The sequence below is a fragment of the Asterias rubens genome, chromosome 4 (assembly GCF_902459465.1).
Source record: "Asterias rubens chromosome 4, eAstRub1.3, whole genome shotgun sequence".
NCBI classification, from domain to species: Eukaryota; Metazoa; Echinodermata; class Asteroidea; order Forcipulatida; family Asteriidae; genus Asterias; species Asterias rubens.
This window is the reverse complement of record NC_047065.1, coordinates 3,770,441-3,789,972: the sequence shown is the minus strand read 5'-3', so window position 1 is coordinate 3,789,972 and position 19,532 is coordinate 3,770,441. Positions and strand designations below refer to the sequence as shown.

The following is a 19,532-nucleotide window of genomic DNA, read 5'->3' as shown; positions in this document are numbered from 1 at the left end:
TATAATCATTTTGAAGAATTGGATTGGAAATTGTATTTATAATCGGTATGGAATATTGTCATTTGTTGTCTTTCTTTAAAATAGTTGTTGAGCGTGCAAACATCATTGCGAAACGTCGCCTCCCCTTACTCACCTTCTCTCTTTCGTTCTCCAACTAAACGAAGCATAATATTTGGTGTTTGTTTCCGGAGTTGAGAGCTTTAATATTGGGAAGGGTATTACTTGGCAATGATGATACTTGGCATGAAATGACAGGTTTTTGTTCGTGTTATTTTAGTGTTGATCGAGTCACCTGCACTCTTCCTAACTTAAGACAGGACTTAAAACGAGTCCCAAACCCTGCACTGTAGCATGCAGATCTTAAGATTAATCTTAAGTTAAAACGAGTTATACTCGTCCTAGCTCAAGATAAGACGAGTCCTAACTCTTTGTGAAATCGGCGGCTGTAAGGGTAAGCTTAGTCGCTTAAAAATATAGCTCACTTTTATTAACACACTTATTTTATTGTCGTAATGTTTCTGGTCAACATCCGCCGGGTCATGTTCCTTGATAAAACATCAACTTTATACAATTGTAATCATGTCCTATGAAACCCCAGACAAACCAAATAAAAACGGTAATTTTACTACTCCTACATTAACTCTTACTTATTTTTCACTTTTAGAAAACATGTTGCCCTGTTATTTTGAGGTTTTGTACGTCCATTTTGGTAAATTTTGTGTGGAGGAATCCTAAAAATGTACCCGCTTCAGCCGCACATGAGGGCCTTTCCAATGTCATTGCTTCACTAGAACTTTGGCCAATGGAATGTTCTTTTACAACTTTTAAACAGCCGTTGATGTTTCACAAAGTTCCGTAACTCTGAAAACACACTATTCTAAAACGGTAATTTCATGTACTCATTCGAAGGTTTATCTGGCAAAACTTATGAGAAGAATCAGTAATGTATATACACTTTATTCTGGTGAATAATTTGTTCCAAGATAGTGTCACACAGTTTACAAATAGCAAGATATGTTTTTCATCACTGTTGAAAATGTTGCAATTTCTGTGTGTGTATACGTTCTCTGCGTGTGGCGATGATAATGGAGTGTACCGCCAATGGTACAGAGTTAAATGGAACAAATAAAGTTACAGCAAAGTGGTTTGCTGTTTGGATGCGTTTAAAAATGCTGGAATTGGGTAGGCGTCCATGAGTGACTTATTTATAATAAACACATCTGTAGCAGTCACATTTAAAAAAAACCTCTTTCTCATAAATATTGTTTGCATTTATTATTATTATATCGTAAGCCTTAAAGGAACACGTTGCCTTCTGCGTTCTGTAACCATTTGTTGTAAAATGCATATGGGTAGAAAGATGTTGTAAAAGTAGAATACAATGATCTACACAAATATGCCTCGGAATTGCGTGGTTTTCTTTTTACAGCGCGAATAACACGGTCGGCCATGGAAACTCCCATAAATGGCCGATCGGCGTGTTCTCGCGACGTAAATGGCAAACCGTGCAATTTTCAGTGATACTTGTCACTGTGGATCATTATATTCTACTTTTAAAACATCTTTCTAACCATATGCATTTCATAACAAACGGTTTCAAACGCTTTTTATAGACCAACTCGTCCGATCCAAAGCATTGGTGTTCCTTTAATATTTTTATATATTTTTTTAGAACAGATTGTACATCGCCCAAAACTAATAGAACCTAGCACATGTACAATGCAAAACCAAACTGATTTTTTTTTGCCGCGCGCTATTATAATAAAATGGAGGGCCAATCTTCAGATTGAGCGCGTAATGTTGAAATTGAGCGCGCAATCTAGGAATCACCAAAGCGAGCTGAACAATCCCAAGAGTGAGCAGCGCAATTTTAGTTCTGCAGATTGTGCAAACCCACAAAATGTGTCCAACGTAAAATTTACTAGCGTAACGTAACTGCCATCAAATCTCCAATTTATCAGAAAACAGTGCTTGATTCAAAGCCATTTACTGTGTATTTTCTTTCGAAGTACCTTTAGACACAGATATTGGGTTGATATCTGGTCCACGGCAGCCATGGCACAACAGAGCGACATCGGCGATTGGTACCGGGGAATTCCGCTGATTACACGGGGATGGTTTACTGGGTCTGTGGTCGTCCCACTACTCGCTAAGTTCGGTATTCTAAACCCGATGTGGTTGATTCTCAACTTTCATCAAGTCGTGTACAGATTTCAGGTATAAATGGACACGTCGTGCTTTGGCTAGTTATGAAGATGATGATTGTTTATCCTTTTTAAATTTAGATTGTGTTTTTTCCCCGAATGTTTGTTTATTTTTTGTACTGGAAGTGGAATATTTATTGGAAAGTTCCGTATCCTCCTGACCTTTTCACTCGTGTTTTGGACCCTCGTTTTTAGCAAAAGGGATGCCTTATTTTTGAGTAAATTTGATACCAATTTATGTTTTAACGAATGAAAACTTGTGGCATGATACATACATTTATTTTTCCTATTTGTTTTTGTTTTTAATACTTTTCCTTAGAAACAATGTATCAATGTTGAGCCAAAAGCCCAATTCAATGCTCAAAGTCAAGGCTCGAGTCGCACTTGTTTTGTTACCATTCCAATAATTAAGAAATAGACTATCTCTTCTTTCACTGATTATATAGTGGCCCTACATTGATTTCCATAATATTTCAATGGTTTATGAAAACTTAAATTTTAATTGCTTTCTACTTTGTTGTGGCTCTCATGGATTTTTTTTAAGGGAAATAAATTCTGAATTTCATAATTATAATTATAATGTTCTGTTCCATCAATAGGGGACTTTCGGGATGCTTGGTGGCAGCAGACTTAGCAGGTAAAATCCATTGTTCTCAGTAATGTGCGCATGCTGAGAACTACGCAAACAATGGACATTTACCTGACTAAGTCTGCTGCCACCTAGCTAGTGTTCCAAAGTCTTCTATTGTCATCCATGAAGTCACAAGGAAAATATTTCCACTGAACCTCGTGATAGAATTTTTAAGGCAAAAAAAAGTGTCACTGCGCTGTTCATTGCCGTTCTATGAAATTAATGACCAGTCAAAAATATCTGATCTGGGTATAGGCCTATATCACCTTCAATCAAAACATAAAATCACAAAATATTATGTGAAATCTGAGTTTCATACTTTGTATCTCACCAGTGCGCAACAAACAATCTCTCAACTTGAAATGTACTCATGCAAAAATAATCCCTTGAAATAAAGAGTTATGATTTGTGATGTTAAATTTGTGTTCGCAGGAAGTATGAATTTGTGGCCTAGGGTGAAGGGGGCTTTTTGTGGAGCAATGTTTTCGATAGCTTTAACGCAGTCTGTCAAATTTTCAAATCAAAGAAGGGCCCCTCTCTGAGGAGTACCTCCCGCCCATTCCCTCATGTTCTCTATGTTGTATTCTATGTTTTTATTTGTAACATTGAGCTTTTAAGCCAATCAATTTAGAACATACTTGCTTTCTGGGCACAATTTCATTGAGCTGCTTATAAGCACAAAAAGAAGCTAAGCATAAGAAAGTGACGCCTACCAGAATAAGGTTACCAGCCAGACTAACACACTTCAAAGGTATAATTTGTGCCTGGTATCCTGGTCATTTCTGCTTAGCAGAAAATTGGCAAGCAATATTTCCTGCTTAAAAGTTGAGCTCTTTGAAATCAGGCCCTTGCCGTGGATATGGTCAAAGGTGATTTTGTTTCTCTTTACAAATAACTTCTACTTCTTGCATGTAATTTCCTTGTTCTAGATATGGCGACCCATTACAGCCCTCTTTTTCTATCCCATAACTCCGATGACCGGCTTTCACTACCTCATACAGCTCTTTTTCCTCTACAGTTACTCCAATAGATTAGAGAGAGGTGAGTTGCCTTACATAGTCGCCAGGGGTTGATTTCACAAAGAGTTAAAACTAGTCTTACACCTTGAGTTCGGACGAGTTACTCATCCAAACTTAGGCATAGCCTTAAGTTTTCAACTTCTTAAGAGTCCTAGAACTAGTCTTAAGTTAGGAATATCTTAGTGAAATCGACCCCAGCGAGGAATGAGATTAGATTGAGTGAGTTTCTTTTTAGACAGCTTTGGTTGGTATATTTGAGCCGTCTTTTTATACCCACCCTCCCATCCCCGCGCTGACAGAATTCGCTGAGAATCCGTCATCAGTTGGCCCCCTTTTATACTTCACATGGCCCAATTACATAGAGCTGCTTAAGCGCCAACAAATAGCTTAGCACACAATAATGATGATACCAGAATAAGGTTACCAGCAAAAGTCACATACATGCACAATTTGTGACCGGTGTACCTGATCTTTCTTTTGCTTTGCAGAAAATTTTTAAGCAATATTTCCTGCTTACGCAGCTCTATGAAATCAGGCCCTGGTATTTCTGGCTTGTAACTACAGCAATCTGCTAAGCATGTGGGGGTCTTTTGGTGACGACTTTCGGTGACGTCTTTCAGGCTTTAAACAAAACAAACAAATGATTCACTCGGAAAAGTGTTTTTGTCCATTATTTGATTTTCTCCATGGATTGCAATGACTGCAGCTTTGGAGGCCAGTGACGGCATTGTTCTTCTTTCCTCTATCACCGCGGACTGGATTTCATTATTTAATGACTCTGTATTTCATGTACTCGTACTCCAGTCGCCTCGAGAAAGGTATATGTTCCTCTGAAGTCTTGACTTTTATTTGAATGAAAACAATAAATTTATACACAGGAAATGTAAAGTTTATTTGTTAATTACCATCTTGAGAATGCTGATTTAAAGACACTGGACACTATTGGTAATTATTGTCAAAGACCAGTCTTCTCACTTGGTGTATCTCAACATATGTGCATAAAATAACAAACCTGTGAAAATTTGAGCTCAATTGGTCGTCGAAGTTGCCAGATAAAAATGAAAGAAAAAACACCCTTGTCACCTGAAGTTGTGTGCTTTCAGATGCTTGATTTTGAGACCTCAAATTCTAATTCTGAGGTCTCAAATCAAATTTGTGGAAAATTACTTCTTTTTTCGAAAATGATGTTACTTCAGTGGGAGCCATTTCTCACATTGTCTTTATACTATCAACAACTCTCCATTACTCGTTACCAAGTTAGTTTTAATGCTAAAAATTATTTAGAGTAATTACCAATAGTGTCCACTGCCTTTAATTTAGGAATACTTGTAAGGAAACATTCCAGGACATATAAATGGAAAAATTAAGCCATTTTTGTTTTCAAAAGAAGTTTAATAATTCCCTGACACTAGTTTCTGTGTTTGTTTCCTGTTTCCAGGTATCTTTGATGGCAAGCCTGCAGATTATTTGTTTATGCTTATGTTTAACTGGGCCTGCCTCGTTGTATCCTTTTTAATCCGATTATTGACTTTTAGCTTATATTGAACTTTCTCTTCAATCATTTTGAGCCGTCTTTGCACAGTTCCTACAAGATGAGTTATTAGTGTTACCTGAGATGAGTTATTAGTGTTACCTGAGATGAGTTATTAGTGTTACCTGAGATGAGTTATTAGTGTTACCTGAGATGAGTTATTAGTGTTACCTGAGATGAGTTATTAGTGTTACCTGAGATGAGTTATTAGTGTTACCTGAGATGAGTTATTAGTGTTACCTGAGATGAGTTATTAGTGTTACCTGAGATGAGTTATTAGTGATACATGTAGTGATTGATGAACGTTGGAATCTTGTATTAACTTTTGTAAAGTAAGTTTGTAAACAAAATTTTGAAAGAACAACTTTTTAAATTTTGTTTTCCTAAGGAGAAGTGTGTTTCCCTTTAATCTCCTTAATTTTCACTCCAATCAGATCGTTGGTTTTATTGCTCCACTGATGGTAAGCTTTTTTTAACTTAAAAGCAAAAACTGATTTTTTTTTTTTCCTTTCCAAATATTGGAAAAAATAATGGTTGATAGTTGATAATGAATTGGTAGATGATGTTAACATGACACTTTGTGGATTAGCTATCGGACACTTTTGGTAATTGTCAAAAACCAGTATCCTCACCTGGTGTATCCCAACTATGTTTAAAATAACAAATTCGTGAAAACTTGGGGTCAATTGGTCATCAAAGTTGCAAGAAAGTAATGGGAAAAAACACCATTGTTGCACAAATTTGTGTGCTCTCAGATCAGGCTTGAGTCTTTTATTATTTGAGTGAGAATTTACATCTTTCTCAAAAACAATTTTACTTCAGAGGGTTACGTTTGTCACAATAATTTATACCATCAACAGCTCTCCATTGCTTATTACCAAGTCAATTTGTATGCTAACAATTATTTTGAGTAACTACCAATAGTGTAATAACTTTGGTGTGTTACTGTTCTCTCTACATAGTTTTTGATGGACCCGATGGTATTAAGTGTCTTGTATGTGTGGTGTCAGCTCAACCGTGACACCATCGTCCAGTTCTGGTTTGGGACTCAATTCAAGGCCATGTACCTTCCTTGGGTTCTGGTTGCATTCAACATGATCATCAGAGGAGGGTAAGCTCATTAATAATATAATAATATCAAAGTCTTATATAGCGCACGTATCTACCAAACAAGGTACTCAAGGCGCTGAGTATACAAACTTTCAGAAAGATATGTCATTTCAGTGATGAATTCTGAGACCCAATTATTTAGCACCTTCTAAGGGTTTACAAGGTGCTACGGCGCATACAGCGGCCACAGCCAGAAACACCGGGGCGAGCCCCTTCTCTTTTCGATAAGTGCACTGGGTTCTTTTACATGCATTACACAACACATGGGACCAACGGCTTTACGTCCCATCCGAAGGACGAAGCAATGGTTATGTGTCTTGCTTTAGGACACAAGTGTCATGGCTGGGGATTCGAACCCACACTCTGCTGATCAGAAACACCAGAGTTTGAATTCGGTGCTCTTAACCGCTCGACCACAACACTTCCACAATTACAATTATCAGGCTTTAGTGCATACCATTACACCCTCAATCTCTCCCCTGATGTTTACAAATAGACCCCAATTACAATGTCTGGTTTTACCACTGAACTCCTTCTTAGCTCTGTTTTCATTCATCGGAAGTTTGATGAATCCAACTTAATAAATGCTCTGTTTTCTATCTATGCATAGGGGATTTTTTGAACTTTTGGGAATCGTTGTCGGCCATCTTTACTTCTTTTTGATGTTCAAGTACCCCCAGGATTTCGGTGGCCGCGCTTTCCTAAGCACTCCTGCTATTTTGTGAGTATACAACAATGTTTTATACTTAAATAATTTATTACTGTTATTTATGTATTGAATAACCCATCCAACAGCACAATGGGAGACTTTCTGAGACGATAGAGGGCAGCAGACTTACCGGGTAAATCCATTGTTCTCAGAATTATGCGCATGTTCAGAACTACAAAAACAATGGAAATTTACCCGGTAAGTCTGCTGCCACCTAGCGTTGGAAAGTCTCCTATTAGCTTCATTAACAGGATGGATAGAAAACTAGAAGAAATGTTTAATTTTAGATGTGGGAGGGAAACCCCAATGAGGGAAAACCACACAGCTAGGTAGGGTCTGGAAAAACAGTCCAAATACAAGGCTCTCGTCTGTGGTTGGATTCGAACCAGGGTCCACAGAGGTGAAGTTTTATGCAACAGGTTGTTACCATCTGCAAAGTTGCAGCCTCTCTATTATAAAAACCCTGTGGGTTTCTTTCTCAACTATTTTCTTTACCAGATACAAGTACTTTCCCAATCGTCAAGGCGGAGTCAGTGGATTCGGCATGGCCCCTCCAAGCAATCGCCCTCGTGAGGACAGAAACGATGAGCCCGCTGGAGCACGGTATCGATGGGGAGGGGGGCAACAACTAGGCGGCCAGTGACCTAGAGGTGAATGATCACGAAAACACTCAACTGTACATACTGCAAGTAGAGCCGCTGTGTACAAAATTGATTAGAGCAGTTACCTTAACCCTTTAGAGATTATAGCGGCAACAAAAATGCACATAGTGGCCGGAAGTAGCCTCAAGATTTGACCTAGTTCTATTCACATAAAGAGGTCAAAGTAAAGATCTCTGGATACGGAATTTTCCAAAAGTATCCTAACTTCCAAACACAAAACAAAATTTTCTGTTTCACGTTATTTCTGTTGACATTTTTACTGACAAAATTGACAGAAATGATTATACAGAAATTAATTGTCTGATTGGTCTCCAAAGGGCTAATAGCAGAATTTGGGCCAACTTCATAAAGCTGCTTAAAAGCAGTGGACACTATTGGTAATTACTCAAAATAATTATTAGCATAAAACCATACTTGGTATGGAGTAATGGGGAGAGGTTGAAGAAGTTGTTTTCAACGAATTTGATTTCGAGACCTCAGATTTATAATGTGAGGTCTCGAAATCAAGCATCTGTAAGCACACAACTTCGTGTGACAAGGCTGTTTTTTCTTTCATAGTTATCTCGCAACTCCGCAATCAATTGCGCTCAAATTTTAACAGGTTTGTTGTTTTATGCCTATGTTGAGATACACCAAGTGAGAAGATTGGTCTTTGACAATTACCAATAGTGTCCATATTTCTGCGGAGCAAAAATAAGTAGGATACCAGTCACTAATTGTACTTGCGACACGTTACTGTGGCTGGTGACCTTTAATATTCTGGTGAGCATAACTCGTTTGATTGTGCTTAACTACTTTTTTAGCTTAAGCAGCTTTATGAAAGTGGTCCTGGTGTCCAGAAGCCAAAAGTGTATTATTGTCTTTGACTGGTTTTACTTTGCTTAGCACATTTCTTAAATGATGTTTTCAGTACAAAAGCTCTTTGAAATGAGCCCTTGTTAAAAGGAAAGATGTTGGTCAATGATAGCTTGAATTGCTTCAGTGTCAAGATAAGGTTTTCGTATTAAAAACAAGTTTTCAATTTCTTGGCGAACTTCTTACAATACATGTACATGTATACTGTTAATATTTGTCTCATTTTCCCCAAACATAATCTTTTGTGTTTTTAAAAAGTTATTTGTGTAGCCATTTATTTACTAAAAATGCCATTAAATTATTCCTCTTCCTCACTTACCTTGAAATAATCCGCCCCCTGAAACATTTGGACAGAAATTGAACTTGGATCATGTACGCTGTGCAATACTTTCCTTCACCAGTTATTACCAAATGACTTGAATGCACGCACAACATTTATTTAAACAAATGACATTAGACATGACCACTTGGGTGGATTTCACAATGAGTTGATATTTGTCTTATAGGACTAGCCTTAATTTTTGTATATCTCCTGAAGAGTCCTAGGACTGGTCCCAAGTTGAACTTTCTTTGTGAATCGATCCCTGGACTTCCATTGTGAAGTGTGCTCATGCAAAAATACCAAGCGAGTTGCTGTCAAACATTTACATTTTAATTATATTGGTCAGCGTCTGTAATTGAAGAAGTTTCAGTGAGGAAGTTTAAGCCCGGTTTACTTAATATTGTGTTTGAGACTTTTTGCACCGATCCTTGTCTTTTCTATAATTGTAATTAAAATGAGTCACTTTCTGAACGGTAATTCTTTTCAGATTTCAGTGATGTTGCCGTCGCATGGCCTTAAAATTTATTATTTTGTTTTGTGGGACTAGGTCTTGATTTCACTCATCTCATCTTATCATGGCTCAATTTCATGGCTCTGCTTACCGCCAAATTCTGCTCTTACGATCACCATTAAGGCAAGCGCTGAATTTCTACGCTAGACGTGTAAACAAAAATCCCTGCTTCCGCAAGTGCCGATTCTTTGCTTACGGTAAGCAGAGTCAGGAATATCAGGATGATTTTCACTAAATGTTTATTACCCTAGCATGGGTGTCTATCCGTTGAAACTGAGGACTTTAACAAGGGGGATCCGGGTCTTTAGACAGAATGAGGACATCTTGCTTTGATTTTGTGAACACAAACAATGGGAGAATAAAGAAGTCCCCAATTAACAGGGTTGAAAAACATATGTGAGTTGTTACGTGTGACATGAGAACCTCTGACTAGGTCATATCAGAACTGGCACTTTATTGGCTACTGCTGTTGCTAAGGGTGTTGTTAAGGATCTACTATACACAAACATGAAATCTAGCCATAGCCAGTTCAGACAGGTCTGGGACCAGTTGCGTGGCTCTGCTTACCGCTGAATTCTGCGCTTACGATCACGATTCCCTGCTTGGAGCGCCAAATTTCTGCACTAGCCTTGTAAGCGTAGAATGCCTACTAGTAACATGGAGTACGCACGCGCAGAAGCCAAAATCTTCCGCTAACCTGTGAAGTACACTTGCCGTACGAACCGCATTCCCTGCTTTTGTAAGCGCCGGTTCTGTGCTTACGGTAAGCAGAGCCATGAAATTTGGCCCTGACTTTTTCACAGCATGTATTTTGCATTAATTTTTTTAAAGTAATGGGTTAAGAGCTTGGTGTAATTGTACATTTAATTAAGAATAAAACCACTCAACAAACTTCAAACTGAAACCATTTTGGTCTACCTGTTTTTTTTAAAGGAGCTTTGCTTTGAGACACTGAATAAATTATTGGCAGAATTGCTGTTGCATTTATTTATAAAAAAAATCTCTTTGAGTTGACAAACTTTAAGAAACACTACCCTAACATTCTACAACCCTTCAGTGGGTTTTTAGGTTACAATACAGAAATAAGAATTTGAGAAATCTATTGGAGAAGGTAAACAACATGGGGCTCCATTTTATGAAGCTGTTCAGCACAAAAAAGCCTGCTTAGTTGACAAGCTACCAGCCAAAAATATCATGGAATGTATTGTTTGTGACTGGTTTCCTGCTAGATTTTTGTTAGGCAGTAAAATATTTATAGTACCATTTTCTGCTTATGAGCTTAATAGAAGTGGGCCATGGTCTTTCAAAAAAAAAAAAAAACGGTCTTTCAAAAGTGTGCTCATTATCGAAATGCCCAAAGTTAGAATCCACTTGTCTATTTTTACACAGAGACAAAAACCGACAACCAAATCTACAAAGTACACAGTTGATCTTATTTCTTGCCCTTCTCTAAAGACAAGTTTCTGATTTGGCATGAGAATAAAGTTAAAAAATTTAGCCTTCAGCGTTAAGGGAATACATAAATGTAATATCTTAGTCACTCAATACAAAGTTGTAAAAAAAAACCACAAAATTCTGTCGTCAAGTGTAGCTACAAACTTTGATGCTTATAGACACAAAGCAGTCATTTAAAAGTATACATAGAAACACATGGCAGTTTAAGGCCAGCAATAAAACCTTGTATCGACTGGAACCCTCTAAGTCTTGCATGGCTTAATTTTCACCGAAAGAAACTTTAATACAACAAACTTTTTGACAGATGATGCCGTTTAAAAATGAAAAAACATGCACTAAGTTTTGCATTAATGGACAAGGCACAAAACACATATAACATATAACATTGTTTGTACATGTCAGGTGGATGTGAGATAATGTTGACATTCCAACAATAACTCTTAGTTTTTAATTCGCTATCACTTTAATCATTTCCGTTTTTGTGTGCAATACCTTAAACTGAATGCTGTTATTACTTTCTAGAATCTATGAAAATAGCTATTTATAAAGTTTAAATCTGAATACTCTGGTCAAGTCGGCCAAAGATTGGACCAAACATCTTTCACAAGCGTCGACTGTTTAAACAAAAAACTATGAATTCTACATAAGCGGTGAGTTGTTCAAAAGATAGAATCTTATGTCAATGTACATCATTATAAACACATGTAATTAAAAAATGGCACGCTTGCACAAATGGTTGGATTTTTAATGCACATTAATTTAACTAGCACTGCTTCAATGCCGAGATACTCTATAGATCCCAAAGTCTGTTGAGTTTGTCAAAACTATCTGCCTAGAATTATTGGATGTGCACAAATATTTGTACCTACTGCTAGTGTTCTTACATAAACATTTATTACGTAAACATTTATTACGTATGCATATAACATTTGAAAATAAGGTGTCTTTTTTTAAATACAAATCTACAACTACAGAAATCAATAGAACAGGAACCCTTTTTGCCCTGCAACAATTTGCATGTTTTTAATTTTTGAAAAATAGCTTAAAAATAGCTTTAAAAATAGCTTAGTTTGTTTATTAATTTAGGAGAATTGCTTTTAAAATATAACAATGGATTTGATTGAATCATCCAGTGACTTATTTTATCCAGTAAATTCTCCAAGCAAATAAATTCAAAATTAACACGTTTTGTGCAGACTGAATGCTAGTGATATTGAGCAGTACATTTTGGGCAGCTTTTTGCTACGGTACGGTATTCAAACAAATTGTTCTTATTAGAATTTGACTCCATCCAAGTTTGATAGAGCTGCTTATAAGCACAAAAAGTAGCTATTAAAGAACAACACTATTATGCTTACCAGAAAAAGGTTAGCAGCCAAAAAAGCATGCCGCATGTACAATTTGTGACTGGTATCCTGCAAATTTTTGCTAAGCAGATTGTATCATCTGTCAAGTCTGATTGAATCGAAAGCTCTGCTCATCAGGATTTCTCTACTAGTAAATAGATATACTATATTATGTGCTTACAATGTTTATAGTTACAAATAAAAAAAAAGGGAAAAAGTATAGAACCCCAATAAATTGGATCACTGTTATTACCTTTTACGGAATTATGGTCCATCTGGGTTTTTTGCTTAAATTTCCTTTTTTTTATATAAGAGAAAGAAATGCCAGCACAGAAAAAAATATGCATAATTATGTAACATACACAATTTTGTAAAGTATTATAGGTTTGGTGAAAAAATGCTACATTTATCTTTTTTTAAGTAAACAAAAAATCAACTAAACCAAAGACATAATAAAACAAAAGTCATGATTAATTAAACAAAAAAATCTGAATCTTGACTTTAATGGACTATGGTGATCTCATCATTTCGAAGCTTGCGGTTGCCAAGTCGAGGGGCCAGAAGGCGACAAAACAGGGCGGCCATCATGATGATGACTGTACACAAAGCACTAGCAAAGGCAACAAGACTCCACGTCAGTATGTTGTGACCGTCGGTGTATTCTTGCATGTCGTGTTGGCTCATTTGATCACCCCTCTCTGAAAAGAAAAAAAACCTTATCAGTTTAAAGATATGAACTCCTACTCATTGCATGGTTGTGCCTGCATTTGTGTCTGGTAAAAGACTGTGCAAATCTCACATAAATGAAACATACGGAATAAAGAGATTTGCCGAATGAGGGAACAGAACAAGGGGACAGAATAACCTGTGCCACACAGCATCCTTTAGTTTATAACATAGTCAGACACAAGGCATCCATGGTCCGGGTCAAGCTACAATTTGAGACTTTGGAGCGCTAGGTGGCAGCAGATTTACCAGGTAAATTGCCGTTGTTTCCATACATGTACATGTAGTTCAGAGCACGCACACATAACCAAGAGCAACAGATTTACCTGGTAAGTCCGCTGCCACCTAGCATCACAAAAGTGCCCTAGTTGGAGGAGAACTCTTACCTAAACAGTGCATTCCCTTCCACCCAGGCTTGCAGATACATTCAAAGCCAATCTTATTGTTGAGGTGAGGGTTACAGGTGCCATTGTTACCACATGGGTTGGGATCACAGACGCTGACATCAGCGATAACTAATACAGAAACAAATATCAAGTGTGAATTGTTTATAAAATAATGAGTAGGGTAGATGGCCTTAGCTTTCCATCCAAACTGGACCTTCTTCAGAGGCTTAAACCAAGTACAGACAAATATATATCCACTTATAGAAAACAGAGGGGAAAGGGGTTAAGGGAAGGTACCCAGAAAAGGCGGGAAAGTTATAGCCAATCAAAGTTTCTATTTCAGAAACAATTGTTTGTTTATAAAATAATGGAAAATTATTTGTGTTTTGTTTATCTTTCTTAACTGTGCTAAAATCTCTTGTGAAGCTTTACAATGTACTTTTTTTTCCCTTTTTTTTTCCATTGTTTCCATTTCAAAGTTTGAAGGCATACTATGTAGGGCCTGTACTGGAGCGAACCCCTTCTCTTAACAATAGACGGATCGCACAACGTGTCATGGACCACCATATTGGATGATAAACCCTGAAACAAAGGCATGCGTGTACACGCTGGGCACAACTCTCAGCCAATGATAGCCTTGCCCGCGTGCACATCTCATCAAATATGGCAGTCAATGATGCTCAGTGCAACCCATCTATTCTTGGTTTGCAAGATTGCACGACTGTGCAAGTCCAAGTCTCGCACAAATTTGAGCTTTTGGGACCAAGTTTTAAAAGGTTCCATGGTGTGATTACTAGATTTAAAATAAAACCTTACCGTCAGCGCAGAGAATACCATTGAATCCGTGTGGGCAGACACAGTAGAAACTATTGACGTCTGAGGAACTCTTCACGCATAGACCGCCGTTCTCACAAGGGCAGTATTCAACATCTGCTTTGGAAACGAGGAGAAAGGTGGGGTGAGAAATCCTGATATGTTAAGACATCTTATGGATAACCAAACAATTAATAATTTGAACTTATAAAGCACACAAATCCATCAAAGTGCTCATGGGTCTAAATACAAACAATAACATACACATGTACAATAACCAAAATTGAAACGTAATATTAATAATAATACGAAGCATTTGTAACAGAGTGTAAGCCTAATCTAAGGAGAAATCCTGAACATGTGGTAGAGAAATACAAATGCAATATCTTAGAAAACATCGTAGGATTAAAACATACCATTTTACTCAAATAATATTTATATAGCGCTATACTAAAAACAGAGCATAAGCCGAAACTAAGAAGAAATCCAGAACATGTGGTAGAGAAACACAATACAAATGCCATATCCAAGAAAACCTCCAAGGGTAAAAAACAAATCATTTACTCAAATACTTGTTTGAAAAGATGCGTCTTAAAAAGTTGCGTCTTTAACTGAACACATATTGAAAGTTTTCTATTCAAAAATAATTTTAAATATATAAAAATACACTTTATTTGCAAACTGAAAAAAGAGCACACAAGTATTGTTAGTGACTAAAATAATTTTGGAAAAATATAAATATACAATGCAAACAACAGTTTTAAAGTTTGGCAAGGAGACGTAAAATCGTATAAAAACTGTTATTAGTGTAAGTTTTCTACATTAACAGAGTTTATACATTTTTATTTGTATTTATAGTTCAACTTTGTAAACTTGTTCAGCCCATAGGCTGAATAAAAACACAGATTTAAACAGACATTAGTTAAAAAGATGTCATTTTATAATAAACAATCTCAAACAAATCAACATTTCGAAATTCAATACCCTGCAAAACAAATTACAAACATGTACAAGGAAAAGATAAAAAGATAAAGATAATTCAATTCAAATAAATTCAAAACCCATTTCTTTCCATACTTCATGAATTTTTTTAACAATACGTAAAAAAAAAAAAAAAAAAAGGAAGTGAATTCTAGGATTGCCAATAAATCCAGTTATACAAGACAGAAGTTGAAATAATTATGGAGTCATCTTCAAGAAACCAAGCGATGCATTATGGACAGACAACAAGAAAGTGCGAACAAACAGCTTGAACACACAGAAATGAAGAACAATCATTAGAAAAAATCAGAAAAACAATCAAGACAAATTAAGCACAATAATGTACAAAACAAATACTTGCGAATTAACCATCTAGAGAGACAAAAACAATAGTTAATGGACTGATGTTCGACCCTAGCTATGCTAGCAGTGTCTTTCTCACAGGCTAAATACTAAGAATAAACTACATGTCAGATACTTTAAACATAAAAGTCAAATAGCTTAGTCTAAAAAATTTTAATTTCTGAATACCGAGAATCTAAAATGAATTGTTTACCTTCAACATCATCTATGCCAGTGTCTCTCTTTCTTCGTCCAGCCGATTGATCTAAATATTCAAAATTTTAAACGAGGTCAGCTTGTCAGTGAACTATGGTTTAATACTTTTTAAGATCATGTTCCGTCATGCGAGTTTGAAATTGACAAAATGTTTTATCTCGCCTTAAACAGATTGGATATGCAACACACACCCAGATCCTTTTTCGTGTGAGATACCATGTTTTTTTTTACGAAATAAAGATACAATGCTTTTGCACTGAGATTCCAACGAGACAAAGCTCTGAGAAGTCCAGCAGCTGATTTCACGAACCGCTAGGATTAATCATATCTTGAGTTTGAAGGAGTAACCCATCCTAACTTGTGAGTAGTCTTAGGGTTTGCATATTACAGTGCAAGGCTGGGACTCGTCCTGAGTCCTAAGATTAATCCTAAGTTAGGAAGAGCTTGGTGAAATCGGCGGCAGGACCACACCCCAAAATAATGTTAAACCAAAATCCCAAACATCCAAAACACACCAAAATAAATACAAACAATTAGTCTCATTTACTGGCCAAAATATAATTTAAAATTACTTAACTGCATTCCCCCACCCCCTTTTTCTGGGTTTGTTATATTTCTGCTCTTTTTATTAAATCTCACAACTATTAGGACTGTTTATTATGTTAAGTGTTTACCTAATGCTTATATAATTTGTCACTGCTTTGATGAATAAAAACGAAGAAAAAAAGAAAAGAAATATATCAAAATACACTAAGAGAAACTCACCAATGCAGATGTATGAATCAGCCGTGAAGAAACAGCTGAGAGGTGGAGCACAGGGATTACTGGAACAAGGTGTTGGCGTTACAGAAGCTGTAAGAAGTTCAGCACAAAAAAAAGTATATCAACCCTTCTGCCTACAGTCATAAAAATTGTATAATGACCGGTCACAAAACCAAAATTCTTCTCAATATTTGTTATTTTGTAGAAAAAAAGAAAAGTAACTTTTTGAATTTGTTTGTGCCGGTCCCGTTTTAAGGCATGCCCATCTTCTTTATAACCCTTTCAGAAATGAGTAAAAGAGTTTCATAAAAATAATTTATTTTAGCATGTAAAACAGATTGACGCGACTCTCCTGAAAACACTACTATGTGATTTTCACTATTTTTCCCCAAAAAAACTCGACGACTTATGAAGCTGAAACTTCTACTTCTAGGTAAATTAGATAACATTATTATATAATCTTCATTCACAGTGAGTAGGGATTCATGTCATGGCCAAAAACCTTGATCTACAAAAGGTATCAAAACAATAGTTGTGTGTATTAACGTGCAAAGTAGACTATGATTTTTGATAACTTGTATCAAGACCCTTTGAAAAAAAAAAAATTGTTCTCCCTAAAATAATGAGACTGCTTAAAGGCACTGTACACAATGGGAGACTTTCTGGGACGATAGAGGGCAGCAGACTTACCGGGTAAATCCATTGTTCTCAGAATTATGCGCATGTTCAGAACTACGTAAACAATGGAAATTTACCCGGTATGTCTGCTGCCACCTAGCGTTGGAAAGTCTCCTATTGGTAATTACTAAAAACATATATATTAGCATAAAACCTTACTTGGTAACGAGCAACAGAGAGCTGCTGATAGTATAAAACATTATGAGAAACGACTCCCTCTGAAGTAATGTAGTTTTTGAGAAAGAGGTAATTTCTCACTAAAATTATAGAAAACTTCTGGCCAGAAGCCTTTTATTCCTATCTGAAAGCACACTATTTTGTACAACAAGGGTGTTTTTTCTTTCGTCATTTTCCTTGCAACTTTAACCAATTGAGTCAAAATTTTCACAGGTTTGTTATTTTATGCATACATATGTTGGGATACAACAAGTGAGAATACTGGTCTTTGACAATTACCAATCGTGTTCGGTGCCTTTAATCGACTTACTTGTCACAGTTACTGTGAATTCACAGACAGCTTGATTGCCGGCCACATCAGTAAAGGTGTACATAACCGTAGAGAGCCCAGCAGAGAAGCTGCTTCCAGGCTGATGGGTCTGGTCTGTCCTTGCTACTCCGTTGTTGTCTTGAGCTATTGGCTCAGTCCACGTCACAACCACAGTTGAACTCCCTGTTGGCAGTACAGCCGTTCTACCACCGGGGCAACCGGTGTAAGTGGGTGGCTGATTGTCCACTATAAAGAGAAAAAATATCAGAGTTATTTAGAATTATCATTTTTATTGATGTTATTATATTTCTCTGGAAATGGCAACTATGAAGTGAGGGCTACACTTAACTAATTTGGGCTAGTATCCCAAGCAACTACCACTAGGGTCTCGTTGCCACCTACTTCTGGGGCTGAAACAGGGTTACCCCCTTCACAGTCCATACGGATGCAGGCAAGGGTATCAACCGCTAGGAGCCTGGTTGTGAGAGCAGAATGGACTTATTCCCAACTTGTTACTTCGCAATTATTTACCCCTGGGTGGAGAGAAGCAATTATGGTTAAGTGCCTTGCTCAGGGGCACAAGAGTCATGACCGGATTCGAACCCACACTCTGCTGCTGACAACACCAGAGCTTTGGTCCGATGAACTAGACCGCTTGGCCACGACACGCCTCAAAAAGCAAGTATTGAAATCAAATCTAATTCACATGGAATGGCTACGTTTCATTTGTTTTTGTCATTATAGGGAAGGGGAACAAAAAGCATTTGCCATCTTTTTCCTACATGCTAATGCCACATTCATGTATTATCTATTCATTTTTTAACTGAGCAATGTTGTCCCACTTTGTATTGATTGATCTTGACATGAAATAAATGCCTCTAAAAAGAAAATGAAATGAAAATATATTCAAGGTTTTAGAAACTTACAAATGACATTGAGTCTCACTGTGCAGGTATTCTGGTTCCCTAATGCATCAGTTACTGTGTACACAATCGACGTTGAACCGACCGAGAACATCCCAGTGTAGGCAGGGTAAGAATTGGGGTTTGCTGTCACAGACGTCTGGCCGCTACCGCCGCTAACAGTTGGAGCAGTCCATGATAGCTCTACACGCTGGTTATTTGATCGTGTGAAACCTGTTACAGATGCTGGACATGAGATAGAGGGGCCTTGTACTGCAGCTGGAAAAAAAGAAAAAAAAAGTTGTAAAAATTTGGCTTTGTCTTATAATAATAATGAGAAAATAGAATTAGCTGATGTAAACAACTTTCCAACCAAAAGGACTTAAAGGCAGTGGACACTATTGGTAATTACTCAAAATAATTGTTATCATAAAACCTTTCTTGATTACGAGTAATGGTTAGAGGTTGATGGTATCAAACATTGTGAGAAACGGCTCCCTCTGAAGTGACGTAGTTTTCGAGTAAGAAGTAATTTTCCACGAATTTGATTTTGAGACTTCAGATTTAGAATTTGAGGTCTCGAAATCAAACATCTGAAAGCCCACAACTTCGTGTGACCATGGTGCGACAAGGGCGTTTTTTTTCTTTCATTAATATCTCGCAACTTCGACGACCGATTGAGTTCAAATTTTCACAGGTGTGTTATTTTATGCATATGTTGAGATACACCAACTGTGAAGACAAGTCTTTGACAATTACCAATAGTGTCCAGTGTCTTTAATGGTATAAATGCAAAAAAAAGTTAATAGCCTGATTTGTTGTACCTTGCAGAGTCTTCCTCGAGAGCTAAAATAACAACGAACATTTATATTGTGAACAACCTA

The 19,532-nt window shown here is 36.9% G+C and overlaps 2 protein-coding genes across 37 annotated transcripts in view; one reads left to right on the top strand and one right to left on the bottom strand.

Annotated features, from left to right (window-relative positions):
• Positions 1–1,863: 1,863 nt before the first annotated feature.
• On the top strand, positions 1,864–8,092 carry LOC117289741 (derlin-1-like). The gene is made up of 7 exons (XM_033771002.1): positions 1,864–2,217; positions 3,765–3,876; positions 5,293–5,357; positions 5,820–5,846; positions 6,348–6,496; positions 7,106–7,216; positions 7,703–8,092. Exons 1-7 carry the CDS (start codon positions 2,056–2,058, stop codon positions 7,845–7,847), a joined length of 771 nt encoding a protein of 256 aa, XP_033626893.1. The 5' UTR covers positions 1,864–2,055; the 3' UTR covers positions 7,848–8,092.
• A 2,418-nt stretch (positions 8,093–10,510) lies between these two features.
• The window catches only part of LOC117289582, a 101,362-nt gene continuing 92,340 nt past the window's right edge, over positions 10,511–19,532 (bottom strand). For all 36 annotated transcript variants that reach the window (XM_033770741.1, XM_033770758.1, XM_033770759.1 and 33 more), the window contains 7 exons: positions 18,673–18,927; positions 17,747–17,992; positions 16,585–16,671; positions 15,818–15,868; positions 14,284–14,397; positions 13,468–13,596; positions 10,511–13,053 (listed from right to left, as the gene is read on the bottom strand). In XM_033770741.1, coding sequence (XP_033626632.1) covers positions 12,857–13,053; positions 13,468–13,596; positions 14,284–14,397; positions 15,818–15,868; positions 16,585–16,671; positions 17,747–17,992; positions 18,673–18,927 — 1,079 coding nt within the window. In that variant the 3' untranslated portion in view covers positions 10,511–12,856. The remainder of the gene's footprint in view (positions 13,054–13,467; positions 13,597–14,283; positions 14,398–15,817; positions 15,869–16,584; positions 16,672–17,746; positions 17,993–18,672; positions 18,928–19,532) is intronic.